The sequence below is a fragment of the Haliotis rufescens genome, unplaced genomic scaffold (genome assembly GCF_023055435.1).
Source record: "Haliotis rufescens isolate VD_foot unplaced genomic scaffold, xgHalRufe1.0.p SCAF_3, whole genome shotgun sequence".
In the NCBI taxonomy this organism is placed as follows: domain Eukaryota; kingdom Metazoa; phylum Mollusca; class Gastropoda; order Lepetellida; family Haliotidae; genus Haliotis; species Haliotis rufescens.
Genome location: NW_025964001.1, coordinates 521,911 through 543,685, shown reverse-complemented (window position 1 = coordinate 543,685; position 21,775 = coordinate 521,911). Strand labels below are relative to the sequence as shown.

The 21,775-nt window shown below is 40.0% G+C and overlaps 1 protein-coding gene across 9 annotated transcripts in view; it reads right to left on the bottom strand.

The window, feature by feature from the left end:
- Positions 1-21,775, bottom strand: part of LOC124140708 (ral GTPase-activating protein subunit alpha-1-like) — a 94,738-nt gene that overhangs the window by 15,560 nt on the left and 57,403 nt on the right. For all 9 annotated transcript variants that reach the window (XM_046508403.2, XM_048403505.1, XM_046508406.2 and 6 more), the window contains 17 exons: positions 19,983-20,093; positions 18,968-19,036; positions 17,927-18,037; positions 16,892-17,131; positions 16,448-16,597; positions 15,661-15,714; positions 12,903-13,050; positions 12,230-12,390; positions 11,832-12,013; positions 9,661-9,678; positions 8,102-8,209; positions 7,528-7,599; positions 6,674-6,797; positions 5,471-5,626; positions 4,748-4,906; positions 3,113-3,246; positions 2,015-2,130 (listed from right to left, as the gene is read on the bottom strand). In XM_046508403.2, coding sequence (XP_046364359.2) covers positions 2,015-2,130; positions 3,113-3,246; positions 4,748-4,906; positions 5,471-5,626; positions 6,674-6,797; positions 7,528-7,599; positions 8,102-8,209; positions 9,661-9,678; positions 11,832-12,013; positions 12,230-12,390; positions 12,903-13,050; positions 15,661-15,714; positions 16,448-16,597; positions 16,892-17,131; positions 17,927-18,037; positions 18,968-19,036; positions 19,983-20,093 — 2,113 coding nt within the window. The remainder of the gene's footprint in view (positions 1-2,014; positions 2,131-3,112; positions 3,247-4,747; positions 4,907-5,470; positions 5,627-6,673; positions 6,798-7,527; positions 7,600-8,101; positions 8,210-9,660; positions 9,679-11,831; positions 12,014-12,229; positions 12,391-12,902; positions 13,051-15,660; positions 15,715-16,447; positions 16,598-16,891; positions 17,132-17,926; positions 18,038-18,967; positions 19,037-19,982; positions 20,094-21,775) is intronic.

Genomic DNA, 21,775 nt, shown 5'->3' with positions numbered 1-21,775 from the left:
CCATTCAGAGTCTATGTTTAACTTATCTCCATGAAAACGAGAAAAAATAAAAATGTCAAAAATCTCTAAATAGCAAAAGGCACCACTTCAGTGCTGGGTTAATGTGTATACAAAGTTTCGCGAAAAAAAATTAAACGGTTTCCGAGTTATGGTCCGGAAACCAAGCTTACCCCCATTCAGAGTCTATGTTCAACTTATCTCCATGGAAACGAGAAAAAATAAAAATGTCAAAAATCTCTAAATAGCAAAAGGCACCACTTCAGTGCTGGGTTAATGTGTATACAAAGTTTTGCGAAAAAATATTAAACGGTTTCCGAGTTATGGTCCGGAAACCAAGCTTACCCCCATTCAGAGTCTATGTTTAACTTATCTCCATGGAAACGAGAAGAAATAAAAATGTCAAAAATCTCTAAATAGCAAAAGGCACCACTTCAGTGCTAGGTTAATGTATATACAAAGTTTCGCGAAAAAATATGAAACGGTTTCTGAGTTATGGTCCGGAAACCAAGCTTACCCCCATTCAGAGTCTATGTTCAAGTTATCTCCATGGAAACGAGAAAAAATAAAAATGTCAAAAATCTCTAAATAGCAAAAGGCACCACTTCAGTGCTGGGTTAATGTGTATACAAAGTTTCGCGAAAAAATATTAAACGGTTTCCAAGTTATGGTCCGGAAACCAAGCTTACCCCCATTCAGAGTCTATGTTTAACTTATCTCCATGAAAACGAGAAAAAATAAAAATGTCAAAAATCTCTAAATAGCAAAAGGCACCACTTCAGTGCTGGGTTAATGTGTATACAAAGTTTCGCGAAAAAAAATTAAACGGTTTCCGAGTTATGGTCCGGAAACCAAGCTTACCCCCATTCAGAGTCTATGTTCAACTTATCTCCATGGAAACGAGAAAAAATAAAAATGTCAAAAATCTCTAAATAGCAAAAGGCACCACTTCAGTGCTGGGTTAATGTGTATACAAAGTTTTGCGAAAAAATATTAAACGGTTTCCGAGTTATGGTCCGGAAACCAAGCTTACCCCCATTCAGAGTCTATGTTTAACTTATCTCCATGGAAACGAGAAGAAATAAAAATGTCAAAAATCTCTAAATAGCAAAAGGCACCACTTCAGTGCTAGGTTAATGTATATACAAAGTTTCGCGAAAAAATATGAAACGGTTTCTGAGTTATGGTCCGGAAACCAAGCTTACCCCCATTCAGAGTCTATGTTCAAGTTATCTCCATGGAAACGAGAAAAAATAAAAATGTCAAAAATCTCTAAATAGCAAAAGGCACCACTTCAGTGCTGGGTTAATGTGTATACAAAGTTTCGCGAAAAAATATTAAATGGTTTCCGAGTTATGGTCCGGAAACCAAGCTTACCCCCATTCAGAGTCTATGTTTAAGTTATCTCCATGGAAACGAGAAGAAATAAAAATGTCAAAAATCTCTAAATAGCAAAAGGCACCACTTCAGTGCTGGGTTAATCTGTATACAAAGTTTCGCGAAAAAATATTAAACGGTTTCTGAGTTATGGTCCGGAAACGGTGGGAACGCCGACGCCGACGCCGACGCCGACGCCGACGGGAACCGTGCCAAAAACAATATGTCTCCCTCCATTCTGGGGGAGACATAATGACATGGTTGATTGTAAACAGTTCCTTAAGAAGGTGTCAGTGGATTCTGATAAGTGACTTTTCTATTTGTGAATTCCAGTGTCTGATAAATATATGGCTTTCTATGACATTTGAAATGGTGCTCAGTCATTTCTATGTGCTGAGAAAACATCACAGTCGAGATCGGTGGGGGACACAATTAAAACAATATTGGCAACACATTTTGTATCTGTAACTCCATATCGGTCTTCTGTATTTGATAATGCCAACACCAATGCCTGGGTTATTCAGGTAAATATAGCACAGTTAATGGACCTGTGAAACCTTTGTATCCTTAAATATCTGCATTTATGAAAAAGTAGAACAACACCCAAAAAGGTGACAATCCAGAGCCATAAGAAACTCACTTGTTCCATTATTTGGCAGCACTGGAGCAAAGACATGGGCAGCGAAGTCCTCGAATGTGCTGTGTTCCGTATGCTGTTGTATGATTGTCTCAAGGCACTTGGCACGTTCCTCATAACTTACTTCTGTCAAGGAGGCATGTACTGCAGTGGACGCCTGGCACTGTAGCTCACCTGCCTACAGACTCCATAGCCACTTATGCAAGAGTGAGTGAGTGTAGCTCACCTGCCTACAGAGTCCATAGCAATTTATGCAAGAGTGAGTGAATGCTGTTTAACATTTAGTATTCCAGCTTTGTCACTGTGGCAGGTAATAATAATCAAAGCAGATGCAAACCAGTGATTAAAGGCATGAGCAACGATTGACAGTGCCTGACCCCCATTTTCCATGGCTCTCACACAGAGCTTGAAGTACTGGGGGCCCATTCTGACCCTGACTCCCAAAAGGAGAAATAGCATATAGGCTCTCACATGGAGCTTGAAGTACTGGTGGCCCATTCTGACCCTGACTCCCAACAGGTGCAATAGCATATAAGCATCAGACTTCCATTATTATTGTTTCTTCTCTGAGGAAAAATTTGTTGTAAACTTAATTAAGACAAAACATGTAAACATTCTGACATTTGATGGACCTGAACTTTCACTGTACAATTTTTAAACCCGACCAAAATAATACTGATAGGGTAAAGAAGCTTTGTTTTCTTTATGAAATCAAAGGTGTGATTGTGACCTTTCCATTTCCCTTCATTACACAGAAACAAACCCATCCACTCGGGCTCAGCGTGATGCCTTTTTGGTTACAACACGTGAGGAATTACAGTCAAGTCTCGTTAATCTGACACATGTTAATCCAACAATCGGCTTTATCCAACACTAATGATGGGAACCGATTAAATCAGTGCTATTTAGACCCGTTAATCCGACAGTCTTGCACTCTGACTCTTGACACACCTGATTTGCAACGAATTACCGAAATCACTCATTAATCAGTCTCGACAGGATTTATGGCAGAGATGTAATAGAGGTAGAAGTTTCGTAAGAATCATTAATATTATCAATTCAAGCCATGTAATCATTAGACTAATGACTAGGAAAGGATACAATGAGTGAAAGAAAGGCAGTTGTGAGCGTTTGACCCGACTGGCGTTGATTGCTGTGGCTCGGACTAGACCTGGGAGGACCATGTGGTCCACTATTGCACCATCAAACAGAGGTCCAAAGTAGCCAACCTGCAACTTTACACCAAATACTCATTTAGGATCATATCTAATACTTGACATCTCATTCAGGATCCAAAACTTTCCACCTTATTCAGGATCATATCCAATACTCCCCACCTTATTCAGGATCATATCTAATACTCCCCACCTTATTCAGGATCATATCTAATACTCCCAACCTTATTCAGGATCATATCCAATACTTCCCACCTTAATCAGGATCACACCCAATACCTCCCATCTCATTCAGGATTACATCCAATACTTCCCACCTTATATTCAGGATTACATCCAATACTTCCCACCTTATTCAGGGTCTCACCCAATACTTCCCATCTCATTCAGGACTACATCTAATACTTCACACCTTATTCAGGATTACATCCAATACTTCCCACCTTATTAAGGATCATATCCAATACTTCCCATCTCATTCAGGACTACATCCAATACTTCCCACCTTATTCAGGGTCTCACCCAATACTTCCCATCTCATTCAGGACTACATCTAATACTTCACACCTTATTCAGGATTACATCCAATACTTCCCACCTTATTAAGGATCATATCCAATACTTCCCATCTCATTCAGGACTACATCTAATACTTCCCACCTTATTCAGGATTACATCCAATACTTCCCACCTTATTCAGGATCACACCCAATTCTTCCCATCTCATTCAGGACTACATCTAATACTTCACACCTTATTCAGGATTACATCAAATACTTCCCACCTTATTCAGGATCACACCCAATACTTCCCATCTCATTCAGGACTACATCTAATACTTCACACCTTATTCAGGATTTCATCCCATACTACCCACCTTATTCAGGATCATAACCAATACTTCCCACCTTATTCAGGATCATATCTAATACTTCCCACCTTATTCATGATCACATCCAATACTTCCCACCTTATTCAGGGTCACATCCAATACTTCCCACCATATTCAGGATCATATCCAATACTTCCGACCTTATTCAGGATCATATCCAATACTTCCGACCTTATTCAGGATCATATCCAATACTTCCCACCTTATTCAGGATCATATCTAATACTTCCGACCTTATTCAGGATCATATCCAATACTTCCGACCTTATTCAGGATCATATCCAATACTTCCGACCTTATTCAGGATCACATCCAATACTTCCCACCATATTCAGGATCACATCCAATACTTCCGACCTTATTCAGGATCATATCCAATACTTCCGATTTATTCAGGACTACATCCAATATCTTTAACAGAAACCTAACATAGCTAAACTCAATTCAGTTAGGACAACATTATTAGCAGAGAATATCCAAGCTACATATCAAGTAGCATAAACAAATGGACTGCCTTAAACTAGAAGGCATAAATAGCAACTTGTAAATTTTGAAACTGATCTTGTAAATCTCCACATGTTTGTTCCTTTTGAACATTATTGAATAGACAAAACTGTGCTGCCAAGGAATAAGAGTACTGAAGGAATGTGTACACATCCCGAGTCCCACCTCTTGTTTCCTGTTGATCTGTATCCTGTACAGACCATTAGGAAGGGGGTATATCACAATAATAACATCCCCAAACTCCGTGGGAATAATGCCACGTCGGTACTCCCGTACATGCTCCGACCAGATTATGTGAACCTCATCATTCCCTAAGTGACGCATCTGAAAAACAACAGCCAGACTGAGAATAACGGCCAATATCAAAGCTGTCCTACTGGCTATTACATTCAATTGTACACACACCACTTTGCATGGGACACAACACTGTATCACACTGTCTCACAGCAGGGAATAATGAACAAATGGAACAATAACAGTAACTCATTGGTTGATGTTGGGGAATATGGACAGAAATACTTGACATTTTCACACATTTGTGAGAGTGAAAATATTTGTTAACACAGAACCAGCACTATCACTAGCTTTTCAGCAAGGAAAGCCAAAGTTCTTTCTTTTCCAGAAATGGCATAATTCTAAGAAACACATCAAAGACTTGAATTGTTGATAGGCATTACTTAGAAGTTGACGGGTGACGAAGTAGACACAATTTATGGATAGCAACTACTTTATTTAGTGTAAAGGCGACGTTTCGATGCATAAATTGTGTCTACTTTGACATAAAAAACTAATGTCTAGTATTGTCAGTCAGTCAGAGCCATGTAAAGAGATTCAGGACAGTATTCTGTCTTCAGAAGGCTACTTGGTGTTCTGCTGTAAGGGTCTGACCTTGATATGTCTGGACTCGTCGTTGCCGGAGGGTATCCGAGTGGACACATGGAACACCACCTCACACGTGGAGTTTGCATAGTAGGGTGCTGTGTCCCCTGTGGTCTTGTTGGCCTGCAAGCCACCCCTGAAACCCTGGTGCGTCTCCAGGTCCACCTGACACACGCACAAACATTGTCATTTACACACACAGCGGAAACCACAACAAAACAAGCATGGAAAACTCATATCCCCCGCTAATATGACATGTCAAGTTGTGTGCAATGCATTAGCTGCTGTGAACTATATTCACTGGGCCTTTTTGTAAATGGCCTAATTGCAGCACTAAAAAAAGTTATTACTGGTGTTGTTTTGCCATCTGCAGATTATGATAGAATATGTAACTGTATTTGAAATGAGTAAGGATGAGACATATGGACAAACAACTTCTTTATTACAATTAGGAGCGATGGTTTCGGTGTAGGTTCTAACACTGTTATTAAGCAAGTGAAGATCAGTTACACTGTTATATTTGTAATGAGTTTGTGTTTCTGCATGAAGTTAGTCAGTGAATGCAACAACCGTGTCCATGACACTTTTGGAGGAACATACACACAAGCAATGCAGAACATACCAACAAGAAAGGAAATGTATTCAATACTGCAAGATGACATTATGTGCCAAGTTTGGTGAAGAAATATGGTACGTTTTTCAAGATATGCTCCGGAAACTAAGTCAAAGTCAGTGCCATGGAAACTCGAAAAATTATTTTTACAAAAATCCCAAACTATCAAAAGGCACCAGTTCACGACTAGACCTATCTTTGTGCCAAGTTTGGTGAAGAAATAAGGTACGGTTTTCAAGATCTGCTCCAGAAATGAAATGTGACGGACGGACGGCACCCATTCCTATTTCCCCCTTCCACTTCGTGGCGGGGATAACAACACTGAAATGTCAGCACTGTATTGTACACAAGCATTGTAGAATCGATACACACACATGGAGGTAATATACACACAAAGCATTGAAATGTTCACACATTATCATTAGTAATGTTATGTACACACACAATGAAATCCTTATTGAACTCACTGAACATATTTGACACGTAACAGTAGATTAATTACACTCAAATGTAGAATAATCCACAGTTCTACAAAATTTCTGTTTGCAATTTTAAAATTCTTCTTCCAGAAGCTGAAACTCTATATATGATTTGGTTACCTCCCATCCAAGGCCGGCTACAAACTCCTCGAATGCCTTGCTGGCACCTGAGTTTGAGAGGATGGATATCTTATCTTCCTGGCCCTCCGCCACATAGATCACAGCTATCTTGTGTGTCTCACGACTGTGAAGAGAGATGTTATCATAACAGTCAACAACCATTTTGTGTGTCTCACGACTGTGAAGAGAGATGGGATCATAACAGTCAACAACTATTTTGTGTGTCTCACGACTGTGAAATGAGATGTTATCATAACAGTCAACAACTATTTTGTGTGTCTCATGACTGGGAAGAGAGATGGTATCATAACAGTCAACAACTATTTTGTGTGTCTCACGACTGTGAAATGAGATGTTATCATAACAGTCAACAACTATCTTGTGTGTCTCATGACTGGGAAGAGAGATGGTATCATAACAGTCAACAACTATTTTGTGTGTCTCACGACTGTGAAATGAGATGTTATAACAGTCAACAACTATCTTGTGTGTCTCATGACTGGGAAGAGAGATGGTATCATAACAGTCAACAACTATCTTGTGTGTCTCATGTCTGGGAAGAGAGATGGTATCATAACAGTCAACAACTATCTTGTGTGTCTCATGACTGGGAAGAGAGATGGTATCATAACAGTCAACAACTATCTTGTGTGTCTCATGACTGGGAAGAGAGATGGTATCATAACAGTCAACAACTATCTTGTGTGTCTCATGTCTGGAAATGTTGTGTTACTATAATGTACAAGTGTTCACATTGTTGTGATAGAATGCGATCCTTGCCAAAGACTCCAACTACTGCCAGTCCTAGCTATCAAAAGGCCTATCCTTACGACACCACCATTCATCACACTTACCACATCTGATTATCCAGGTTCTTGAGTTCCCGGAGTAACTTGTCACTTTTCTTCATCAGGTCAAAGTGACATCTGGAGAAACATATCCACTACTTCAGTAGGAGAAGAGAAAGGACCACCCTATTCTTTCATATTACTATAGTAAATGTTTCATGGTACATGTACTCAGAACATATCTGGGGTACATATCTGTAGTACTCAAGCCGAGAACGACCCAGTTAACCTCAGTTCTACGATTAATACCACTAAACATGCATCTGACAAAGTTTTTATTCTGCTGACCAGAAATAAGTACAATGCTAAAATCTCATTTGCTGCCACTTTTCAACATACATAACTTATTTAAAATACTATAACTAAAACCTGTTGCCTGTTTGTTTTCACAATTTCCTGCCTACTGAACATTTCGAGGAAATGAAAATATATGCTTGAAATAGAATTTTTTGGTAAATAAATATATTCTGACCTTTTGACTTGAATTTTTGGGCCCAAAACCCTTTAACCCACCAATCAGAAAAGTCTTGCCTTATGACAGTGACAAGAGCACTTTGTGGAAGGGCTGAGATGTACAAACCTCTTCTCCCAGGACAGTAGCCCCATCTGGTTGAGGACGAGGCGACACATCTGGAAGGGGGAGACGGGGTCCTGGATGTCAGCTGGCAGCTGTGGCTTGGCCAACATGCTGAGGAGGGGGAGGAGGACAACACCATGTTAGCTCTTGCTACCTCATACCACAACATTTCAGCAGAAAATACACATGAACAATCTTTTCACATGTTGGTAGGCTGTCCAAAAATCATTCTAACTTGTCAGAGTTGTTAAAACATTAAAACTTCACTTGAAGAGTCAAGATAAAAACTATTGCTCTCTGCTTTTTATAATTATTAGTTAATACAGTGTATATAATAAAATTGGCCATAGAGAACAAACAGTAATAACAAACAACTTGTATTCCGTGTAATAGTAGTGACTTGTATAGCTAGCTGGTTATGATGAAATGCTTGATAGGCATTACTAAGTTGACGGATGACAAAGTAGTCACAATTTATGGATAACAACTTCTTTAATACTAAAAAGGCGACCTTTAGGTGTAGATCCTTATACCGTTAACAACGGTATAAGGATCTAAACCTAAACGTTAACAACGGTATAAGGATCTATACCAAAACGTAGCCGTTAACAACGGTATAAGGATCTATACCAAAACGTAGCCTTTGCAGTATTAACAAAGTTGTTATCCATAAATTGTGTCTACTTTGGTTATGATGAGTTCAGAGCTGACTGTACAGCTTACTCTGAAACAATCAATGACATACAACAACAAATTATAATGAATTACGACAATGTCTTGTTATCACATTCACCATAACCAAGGTAAGGCACAAAACATGACAACATCTGAGGTATTACAATACTTGTCATAGTTGTGTTGAATAGAAATGTACAAAAATAAACAGAAAGGTTGAAAAATGGTTGAAAAATGAACTAAGCACATCGTTATACAGAAGTAATGACCAGTGCATAAGCTGATGAAATAGAGTGCATTATATAAAAAATAGTCCGTGTCACAAATCTAGTACAAAAACACCAAACATTAGACTAAAACTGCCTAGAACAATTAGTCATATTCAAAATTCCTATTTCAAAATAATTGTAAAGATGTGAAGAAATATCAAAGGTCCTACGATGAAGTAGGCTCACAAAATAATGGAAAACAGTTCACATGTGTCTTGCAATGGATTGGAAAAGTGTTTAGAATTAGTAGGTTAAAATATATGTGGGCATTAAATGTGACACATCAATTCCTTCATTCCTGCGAAGTGTGTGTGAGAGATTAGAAGTGAACACAACAACTCACAGCAAGGCTCATGGGCAACCCAGATACCTACCCGTACATCGGGACTACCTGCAACGCTTGTCTCAAACAGTACACACAAGTTGTAAGTATACAAGGCTAATACTCACCAGAACTACAGACGATTTCACTTAAACCTTATCAGCTAGAGAAACGTTTTGCTATGTAGTTTAACAGCAATGTCCACTACTTTAAGCCCATGAGCCATGCTGCAATTTAGGTTTCCATGATTTTGTAAGCTGACAGACACATTGAGAGGCTGGGGCTACTTCACTTACTGTCCTGTCTCCAGCCGCCTGAACAAGAGCAACCAATCGTGCTGTTAGTAAACTCATGGACCAGGCAGGCAGTCAGTGTAATCAACAATACTACTGCTTCAGTGCAACTTGAGTTGGGGATTCTATGGTTAAAACAACATTTAACTTCTGAGGGGAGTGGTACTGTGTAGCCTATGGAAACGCATGTACCAAGGTTAAAACAGGATATCTTTAACAGACCTGTGTCTACATGTATGTACCTAGGTTAAAACAGGATATCTTTAACAGACCTGTGTCTACATGCATGTACCAAGGTTAAAACAGGATATCTTTAATAGATCTGTGTCTACATGTATGTACCAAGGTTAAAACAGGATATATTTAACAGACCTGTGTCTACATGCATGTACCAAGGTTAAAACAGGATATCTTTATTAGATCTGTGTGCCAATATATGTATTGATGTTAAAACAGGATCTCTAAAAAGACCTGTGTCTACATGCATGTACCAAGGTTAAAATAGAATATCCTAAAAAGACTTGTGTCTACTTGTACGTACGAAGGTTACAACAGGATATCTTTCAAAGTATTTTTGGAAATGTATGTACGAAGGTTAATATAGCATATCTTTGGTGGTGAGCGAACAGCATTTGCAACTGAAATACATGTACAATAGTCCATATTTGTGTTCACTGTTATCAGTTTTATCCGACTGAGTAAACTGCAGCATGTGCATCGGTACAATACATAGTTGACATCACATCGGTGTTGTCCTATAAACTTCAAGTCAAACTAACATTAGATTAAAAGTGAAAACAATTAGTCATAAGGCATTGACATTTGAAAAAATGTGGGCAGGTGTCTTTTTAGTTTAATATGAAACAGTGTGCTGATCAGGTGAATCAGGCAATCCTGTAGGGCTGTAATTTCTAGTTGAAGCAGCGATAGAAACTACCAGTTTTCGTCCACTAGTCCTGATAATGATAACATATAGCAAACCCCTTAAAAATGGCATATTTCTACTGGTACTTATGATACCTTAATTATTGGGCTGTTTGGCAAGAACTATAGGACTTGTGCCATTTTCTAATGCTGCAATGTGAAACAGTGTGCTGATTGGGTGAACCAGACAATCCCGTAGGGTTGTAGTGTTTAGTTAAACGTGAAGCAGTGTGCTGCCCTGAACCAGACAATGAGCAATTTGTCTTTCTTGGAAAAACTTCCGGACAAATTTTTATTTTTCAAGGTTTTTCTTTTTGAAGAATTTATTTCATTTTTTTTATCTCAGACCTCTCTCCCCACCCCAGATTATGAAATTATTGGTCCCTAATTGCAATAGTTCCAATAAAGTTCAAGAAAATCATCACCACTACATATTGTTTTAGGCTTGACAAGCCAAGTTACCAGTGTCAGATCTACCTATGTACAGACAGTGAGCAGATCTATAGTACATGCCTGACATGTCAAATGTCTGCTGTAGTTTAAGGTAACGGATCATATCTCTTGAAATGACCTGTAATGCCATTCGACCCTGTTATGTAATGCATCATGCCGTATTATCATCAAGTCTTGAGATACCATGACACAAGCCAAAAGTAGTCTCAAATGCTAAACCAGATCAGTTTCTCTGTTAGTTTCATGCACATTCTGCAAGCACCTTCTAGTCCAGGGAGTGGAACTCTGTTGATCACAGCACAGAAACATATCCCAAACAGACAATCATACAGGAGCACTCATTTGTCATCAATTTGTTTGAGACATATGTTTGTTAATACTATACATACTCCCTCACTCCTAAAGCCTAGAGATCACCATCATATACACTGCCAACAAAATCTGCATCACAGATCCAACCATACCATCAACACAGACCCAACCAAACTCACATCACAGACCCAACCAACCCCTCAACACAGACACTAACCAAACTCACATCACAGACACTAACCAAACTCACATCGTAGACCCAACCAAACCCACATCACACACCCAACCAAACCCACATCAGACACCTAACCAAACCCACATCACAGACCCCAACAACACCTTCATCACAGACCCAACCAAACCCACATCACACACCCAACCAAACCCACATCAGACCTCATCACACATCCCTAGCAAAATCTTCATACAGACCTAACCAATCCTCCGTCACATATTCCCCAATTCCCTGTCTCATGGCATCTCACCTCATGTCCAACTTGTGTTTGTGGTAGTACTCCAACTCGGCAATCTTCTGCTGTAGCACCATGTCTGTCATCATTGTCTCGGCCTGCTCACCAAGTTCTTCTGGGATGGGTGCCGAGATGTTCAGAGGGTTGCCCAGTCGGAGCAAACACTCAGGACTAGTATGACCAATATACCGCAGAAGCTGAAAGCATCACGTAACCAAAAGTCATGACAGATTGTAAAAAGATATATAAAAAACAAGTAAGAAACCATCCAAGTTCTAACTAAATCTAACAATAGAGATGCCAATGATATACTAATGTGTTAATAAACAAAATATTCATAAACTAAAGGAAACGCACTGCAAATCAAATCAAATCAAATGCATTTCTGTGATGTCAAGAAAAGTAAGACTCACATCATCCAGACAGTCCTCTGTCTTTCCATTGTCTTCTGCATGAGGGAGGTCAGTGGGAGGACGTCTCGGTCTGACCTCGGGCACATGGATGTCAGAGTCCTCCTGGATGATGAGTGGTTCCAGTTCCATATCCGTGGTCATCGTCAGCAGCGTCTGAGCATCTGAAGCCACAACAGAATAATCCGCATCATCCAAAAAAAACGACGAAAAATTTATATACCGATCATTTTATACATAGCACTACAGCCAGGACTGTCTAACTACTTACAACTAACACTGCTCCATAACAGTGCTACATTAATCAGGAAATGGTTAATCCATATGATTTCCCTGGGAATTGGACCATGAGTATCAACAGGGTTACACTGTAGTATGAATCCCCAAGCCCTATATTTGTGATACATATCCCATCATTTTCACAGGTACTGGGAGAGTTGAGTCAAAATATTTGCAAAAATATTATGTCTTCAAATACAAATTACTATACTGATCAATACATTGAGTTGAAAAAACTGGAACTTTATCTTGCTAGAATATTTGTGCTGTTGTATCTAGAAGGTTGGTTCACCAACACATACATGCAAATTCTAATCCATGACAATACTTAATCCCTAACCCCACAGGTGCTTCATAATGATTGCTTGTACACAGTGAACATGGCGCCTCCACTTACTGTGTAGAGATGAGCCCTTCTTGCACCAGGGAGGGCTGTACAGAACTGAGCTCTCCCAGCAGTACTTGCCACTCAGGTCCCGGATCACCACCCGACACACCGTGCGTGCCGTGGACAGACCAGCTGTCACTCCGCCCCCTGGGGCATCCTAGGGTAGGGAGAACATGCAGGTCACCCATCACAATGTCCATACACAACACAACCCTACACTGTTCAAACTATGCAGGTCAAGGGGTCCTTGTCATACCGTATTCACTTGACAGAGCACCCTGCTCCAATAAGTGCCCCCTGAACAACTTCTAGACCGATATGTACTCTTCATCAACACCCCTACTAAAAATTGTGTATATTACAAATTGTTTTACAGAAAACAGCTTTTTTATGTGTCTCTCGACTGGAAAGAGTTGTGTTATCTATAACAGTTAACAGCTATCTTGTGTGGGTAGTGGCTGGGAGAGGTTATGTTATCTATAACAGTCAACAGCTATCTTGTGTGGCTAGTGGCTGAGAGAGGTTATGTTATCTATAACAGTCAACAGCTATCTTGTGTGGCTAGTGGCTGAGAGAGGTTATGTTATCTATAAGAGTCAACAGCTATCTTGTGTGGCTAGTGGCTTGGAGAGGTTATGTTATCAATAACAGTCAACAGCTATCTTGTGTGGCTAGTGGCTGGGAGAGGTTATGTTATCTATAACAGTCAACAGCTATCTTGTGTGGCTAGTGGCTGGGAGAGGTTATGTTATCAATAACAGTCAACAGCTGTCTTGTGTGGCTAGTGGCTGGGAGAGGTTATGTTATCTATAACAGTCAACAGCTATCTTGTGTGGCTAGTGGCTGGGAGAGGTTATGTTATCAATAACAGTCAACAGCTATCTTGTGTGGCTAGTGGCTGGGAGAAGTTATGTTATCAATAACAGTCAACAGCTATCTTGTGTGGCTAGTGGCTGGGAGAGGTTATGTTATCAATAACAGTCAACAGCTATCTTGTGTGGCTAGTGGCTGGGAGAGGTTATGTTATCAATAACAGTCAACAGCTATCTTGTGTGGCTAGTGGCTGGGAGAGGTTATGTTATCAATAACAGTCAACAGCTATCTTGTGTGGCTAGTGGCTGGGAGAGGTTATGTTATCTATAACAGTCAACAGCTATCTTGTGTGGCTAGTGGCTGGGAGAGGTTATGTTATCAATAACAGTCAACAGCTGTCTTGTGTGGCTAGTGGCTGGGAGAGGTTATGTTATCTATAACAGTCAACAGCTATCTTGTGTGGCTAGTGGCTGGGAGAGGTTATGTTATCAATAACAGTCAACAGCTATCTTGTGTGGCTAGTGGCTGGGAGAGGTTATGTTATCTATAACAGTCAACAGCTATCTTGTGTGGCTAGTGGCTGGGAGAGGTTATGTTATCTATAACAGTCAACAGCTATCTTGTGTGGCTAGTGGCTGGGAGAGGTTATGTTATCTATAACAGTCAACAGCTATCTTGTGTGGCTAGTGGCTGGGAGAAGTTATGTTATCAATAACAGTCAACAGCTATCTTGTGTGGCTAGTGGCTGGGAGAAGTTATGTTATCAATAACAGTCAACAGCTGTCTTGTGTGGCTGGTGGCTGGGAGAGGTTATGTTATCAATAACAGTCAACAGCTATCTTGTGTGGCTAGTGGCTGGGAGAGGTTATGTTATCAATAACAGTCAACAGCTATCTTGTGTGGCTAGTGGCTGGGAGAGGTTAATTTATCTATAACAGTCAACAGCTATCTTGTGTGGCTAGTGGCTGGGAGAGGTTATGTTATCAATAACAGTCAACAGCTGTCTTGTGTGGCTAGTGGCTGGGAGAAGTTATGTTATCTATAACAGTCAACAGCTATCTTGTGTGGCTAGTGGCTGGGAGAGGTTATGTTATCAATAACAGTCAACAGCTGTCTTGTGTGGCTAGTGGCTGGGAGAAGTTATGTTATCTATAAAAGTCAACAGCTGTCTTGTGTGGCTAGTGGCTGGGAGAGGTTATGTTATCAATAACAGTCAACAGCTGTCTTGTGTGGCTAGTGGCTGGGAGAGGTTATGTTATCAATAACAGTCAACAGCTGTCTTGTGTGGCTAGTGGCTGGGAGAAGTTATGTTATCAATAACAGTCAACAGCTATCTTGTGTGGCTAGTGGCTGGGAGAGGTTATGTTATCAATAACAGTCAACAGCTATCTTGTGTGGCTAGTGGCTGGGAGAGGTTATGTTATCAATAACAGTCAACAGCTATCTTGTGTGGCTAGTGGCTGGGAGAGGTTATGTTATCAATAACAGTCAACAGCTATCTTGTGTGGCTAGTGGCTGGGAGAAGTTATTTTATCTATAACAGTCAACAGCTGTCTTGTGTGGCTAGTGGCTTGGAGAGGTTATGTTATCAATAACAGTCAACAGCTATCTTGTGTGGCTAGTGGCTGGGAGAGGTTATGTTATCAATAACAGTCAACAGCTATCTTGTGTGGCTAGTGGCTGGGAGAGGTGATGTTATCAATAACAGTCAACAATAACAGTCTTGTGTAGCTGAACATCTCAAAGCAATCAGTCAATACCTCGGCCCACTTGCACAAAGCGATCTTAGCGCTAAGATGATCATAGCTCACATATTTTAACATAGGCTTACAATTATCGTAGCACTAAGATCGCGTTGTGCAAGTGGGCCCTGGACAATCACAATACCCTTAACAAATGTCAAGTAGTATATTTTGGTAAAGCTGAAGACAAAGAGGTAATGATGGTGACTTACCACTGCTGGGAGTTCAACAAATGAGATCAAAGCTCTGTGGTTCACAACAAAGAACTGAAACAAAATAATCAAACCTGTGTCACTTTCGGAAGGGCAAAAGGAATCACAATAATTCCCAACAAATACAATGTTAATATGAAGCGAATAAAGTGAATACTGTCTATCACCAGAATCAGCACTATTCCAGCTATGTGACAATGTCCTGCAATCCTCACAATCAGCCACGTTGCTGTGTCGGACCACCCAATCCTCTTTAGCCATCTCTTCTGTCATGCAAGGGATACTGGGTACATATTCTACACCATGATCATCGCAGGGAACATCATACTTATATACACAAGAATATGCACACAAGGATGTGGTACCGTTGTTGAGCAACATTCCAGCTCTATGACCACAGCCTGTAAATAATTGAGTTTGTGATTATATTGTGAGCAACGATGCACATCATTAGAGTATGATGACACTCAATCAACCAAGTCACCATTTGTTTCTCTCTTACAACCAGCATAGTATGCTGGAGACCTATTCTAACCAGGATTAAACACTAGAAGATAGCAATAAGTTGTGCGTGAACAGTAATTCTGTTATATCATGTGTCGGCCAAATATGAAAAGGGATACAGGAAATGTAGTGCTTAGGCTTGAGTTACTCTCAGGCTAAAGATCACGTAGGCAAATCTGGGTTTCGAATCAATGACAAACTGATCCTGGCAAGGCAAAGGGGCGCAACTCTACACAGCCAATTGTGTTTCAGAATCAGCCGTTAAGTAAGCATGTGTTTCTACCTGTACATTGGGAGCAGAGAAGATGTCTGGCTTCAACTCCTCATCCAGGTAGTTGGGTATGTCATGGTGTTCCTGGACGTTGGAGTTGAGGCGGGCGGCGCCCGAACCCATGGGGAAGTGGTTCAGGTGGTTCACGAGGTGGGTCATCATCTGGAGTGAGTTAAACTTTTACATCTCATCGTCAATATTGCAGTCATATCGCGATGAGAACAAGTTAGTTATTATTGTCATCTTCTGGAATCAAGGTGTAGTCACTGATAGTCGGGAACATCAGCAAAAGTACAGTACACAAGGCAGCTACCAGGCTTGCTTGTTGATTATTTTACACCATTAGTGGATGGTATGTAGTTTCTGTTCTCAAGATCACTTCAGTCTTTGTTTAGATGAGCAAAGTTTTTAAACCATTTCAACAAGATTTGGTGTTATCATTCTTATGAACCTTACCGTTCTTGCTGCCAATTTGACAATGTCAGTCTCAGGTTTCCTTGGAGGGTCTGTGGTCTTTGGCTGGTCTGTGACTGGTTCTGTGGGGCCATCGTATGTCATCTTGGGCGAGCCGCCACTGCTGGTGCTCTGGTTGTCCGTAATGTTGTCCATGTCAAGGTCCTGGATGAAGTCGGCCAGGGACTTACTGGTCCGGGACAGGGAGGCCGCACTGTGGCCAGTCACCGCACTGTGGAGGACCTGAGTCAAACAGGAGGTGAGGTGAAATGGGGTTTAAGTGAGTGAGTGAGTTGGGTTTAACGCCGCTTTTAACAGTATTCCAGTTCTATCGGGGCGTGTCACCTAATGTGGGAGGAAAGCCCGAAGTAATGCAGGTTTCAGATGTTTACCACTTCAGGAAACCCAGGAGCATGGGTAAGGTGCTGACAAACCTAGAAACATAATTGGGGCAAACCAGGATTCGAACCCACAATCATAGGTTTCTGGCGTGCCCAAGGGACGCAACTCTACACAGCGAATCGCGGAGCCTTAGACGACTGGGTCAACCGTGCCCCCGAAATGGGGTTTAAAGTTGTGTTCACGATTATTGCACTCATATAGCAACATGCATCGATGTGTACATGTGTGTACATGGCTGCTTGTACTAGGCCCAGGCTAACTGAGATACCACGTGACAATTTAACATCGACACCCTGCTCAGACACAGTATACTGACCGAGCCGACTTGTCCTTGTTTTATCCTCTGAATGCCGAGTGCCGGGCAGGGTAACAAGTACAATCTTTCAATGTCTTTTGGAAATGATGTGGCTGGGGATTGAACCACCGACCTTCCAAACCAACTCTGGTGGCTAGTGTAAATATAGGGTGAGGTATACGGTTTGAAAATGATATTTGTTCCACTGTGCTCCTTAATCGTAAAACCTACTTAACATGAGGCAGTTCAGTTTAGCGTGTTCACATAATCTTTATACATTTTGCAGGACCCACTGGACCCTGAATAACGATAGTGACTGATTAGTGAACACAAGGACATACCCTGAACACCTTGTATATACAGCTTCTCTCGGAATCCGTGGTCTCCATCAGCAGCTGCATGGGGATCTTCAGGCACCACTCCACCATGCAGAACATCATGGCCACAATCAGCTACAGCAGGAGAGAGCAAACATGTCATGAGTGGCGCCATATGTAACAGCATGGGGCATTATGTTGGAATCCAGGTCGAAACTTTTTACAATTATTGGTGAAACCCATGAGTGAAAGTACAGTGCTGACTGACAAAACGTGATAAAAAAAGTAATGCTGGGATTCGATCTCTAAAACAGGAAATCCTGGCAGCTTAGATGTCACTGCACAGGAAATTGTGGTCACAGCAACAACAGAGACAACAGGACCAACAATGGCCCTTAATATACCAAGACTGCCACTTCAATAAATAGTTTATTAACCAAGTGTATAAAATATCATATATTAGCAATAAAAATTGTATTATGCGAGCAATTAGCCAGCATAATACAAATTCTTTAATCCTGACATATGGTATTCACAATGTGGAAACACGAGGGTAATATTTCTTTGTCATATAACATCATTCTTAAATAATCAATTTTTAAGATGCTATTTTACTCACTGGAGTAAATTCAGAAAATTATGAATACAATACTATGCGTATGAATACAATACCAGAGTGAACCACCCCAAAAATTATGTGCCAAATTATTTGAAATCAATGTTCGTGTACAGAAACATCCACACACCGAAAAAACAACCTCTAAACGCATTACTTTGAGCAAGTAAACATTGTATTCATGCATGGCACTGGAGTCTATCAAAAGTAGTACCCATGAGGTGACCTCATTTGTATTTTATTGGATCGTGTTTCAAGTTTCGCAGATTGGAATATATTGCACCAATCTATCCATTATATGATAAAACACATTATCATATCAGTTTGTTAATTTTGATAGAATGTGTGGAAAAATATCTTTGATGTCTTGTGTACATTATGTGGATCCAACAATGCTATTGCCATTTGTTGAGTTGTGACACAGATACAAGGGATGGTCAAGGACTCACTCGCTTCTCCTCCTCTACACTAGATGTTTCTTGAGCTTGTAGCAAGGACGAGATGGTCTGGGCAATAAACTGAAACCAAGAGGAACCAAGCTATTTCACCATGTGTACTAGGGCTGTTACGATTCACTTGCATATTCAGTGAATCAAACCGTATCTATTCATGAATATTTATGAATATGCAATCATGTGCATTTACATACCATGTACCTAAAAATATCCATAAGAACATATTATATGCATAGATTTCTTCAAAGACAACACTCTTATAATATTTGATTTGACACTACTGTCGTCACTGGTCATCGTCATATTTGAGCAGATACTAGTAACTGGATAAGTGCAGTATATAAATGTATAATATATTAATAATTAACAAAACATGTCAAATAATTCACTGAATGTAACAAACAATACATCAACTGCTGACTTGTTATTGTATTCGTGACTATATATTCGTATTTGTTACCCAATATTCACGATACTAATCGTATTTAGCCTCAGTGTATTCGTTGCAGCCCTAGTGAATATAACAAATAATACATTAACTGCTGACATGTTATTGTATTCGTGACTATATATTCGTATTCGTTACCCAATATTCGCGATACTAATCGTATTCGCCTCAGTGTATTCGTTGCAGCCCTAGTGAATATAACAAATGATACATCAACTGCTGACTTGTTATTGTATTCGTGACTATATATTCGTATTCGTTACCCAATATTCACGATACTAATCATATTTGCCTCAGTGAATATAACAAATAAGATGAATTTCTATTTGTATTCTTTACCCTATATTCACAATACAAATCATATTCACCTCATAGGGTATTCATTACAGCTCTAATGTTTACATGAACATAGTTAAAGAAATAAGTTTGATACATCATGGAATGATAGGAATATACATTCTATAAACATATTTGATGACTTCTGGCTGATAAAAACTGAGAATTAAACATGTGGTAGTTGATCTTTCAAAACAGGGCAGCGAGCCACCTGATACAACGTACCTCCACGATGGTTCTTGGTAGTGAGGGGTAGTGTGTCAGCAACACCTCGCAGTGATCACAGAGCAACAGCAGCATGTCCGAGCCCACTTTGGCCACCTTCCTGTACCCACACTGAAACAAGACACACCCACACATCAGGAACATGACTCTAATATTAGAAAAGCCGAACCAGACATCAAAATCAGGTTTACACCACATTTTAACAGTCAGCTGTTTTGTTTGTTTTTGTTCGTTTGTTGTTTAACGCTGCATCAGCAATATTCCAGCTATATGACGGCGGTCTGAAAATAATAGTCTCTGGACCAGACAATCTAGTGATTGACATCATAAGTATCGATCTACGCAATTGGGATATGATGACATGCATCAACCAAGTTAGCGAGCTTGACCACCCGATCCCGTTGTCACCTCTTACGACAAGTATAGTCGTTTTTTACGGCAAGCATGAGTTGCTGAAGACCTATTTACAGTCAGCTGATCATCATGCACACATTACTGTCTCACATACAGCAAACATCATCTGGCAACCCGGTCTTCACGCAAGTTTAACCTGAACAATATTTCAGTTATATCATGGCATGTCAGTTACATGGGGTAGGACTGCATGAAAGGAGGCAGGTCTTAGCCAAAGCTGATATTGTGAAAATGGTTTAACATGGTTCAACACATTTATATAAACTCTGAAAAAAAATAATTGCAATGCCACATCCGAGCAAACAGTCTGAACAATTTCTGAAGAAAATTGAATATTATATATAATAAGGTTAGCATAAACAGTCAACATAATTGTCTTGTAGAGAAAGGTTCGATATCGATTGATAAATAAAATGAATGCAATGACAGTAAGCACCGAGTGCTGGGAGATGCTGACACAGTACACAAGCTACACCCATGTATCTACACGTAGTTACAACACAAGACATCTTGGACACGACGGCATGGAGGTCCATGTGCCACACTACCACCTCTACCTCAACGTGTGGAACATGAGCAGCCTAATGAACCAAGAATTGTGGAAATTATTGCAATGAGACCTTTGACTTTGTTAATACAGACTGATTTTGTCTGTTCATTGAACTCGATCCGAGTACATGTCCATAAATTTATTTTATTCTGATTCCATCTATATCCGTTGAAGTTTCCATTAAGAAACAAGACATCTCTCATCTGGGGCTAAAAAACAATATACAAAAAATAGTGCCATGGCAGTGTAGCTCACCTGGATATGCAGTCAAAAGTTTAAAATGTCAACAAAGGCAAAGGTTTGCATCAGTGTTGATATCAAAACATATTCTGCATAAACACTAAACTCTAATTATTTGAACTAAATATAATGACATCATAATGAGAAAAATAGATGCCAAGGTTCAGCTTCCTCAGAACCAAATATGCATTTTAAGAGAATTTAAGAGCATGGTCAAAACAAGGTAAACAATCATAACATCACAAAACTTGAAAGTATGTGGTGAGCCACACAAACAACACATATACCAAATGTCATTCCAATTTGGACAAATTGAACAAAATGGTTGAGTAGAGGGCCAGAGTAATTTTTAGCTTCCAGTTAAAATGCAAAGGACAAATCAAGGAAAAACTTTACGATTTAGCCCAAAAGGGTACATGTGTGGTGAGTCCCACAACTAACTACATATCGAACAAATTTCATTACATTTTTAACACACAAGGGCTGAGTAATGTCAATAAATAGTTGTTTTTTTCAATATGGCTGCTGTGAAAGCCATTTTCAGAAAGGCAATTGGGCTGTCATGATTAGTGGGAACAATCATGTGAAG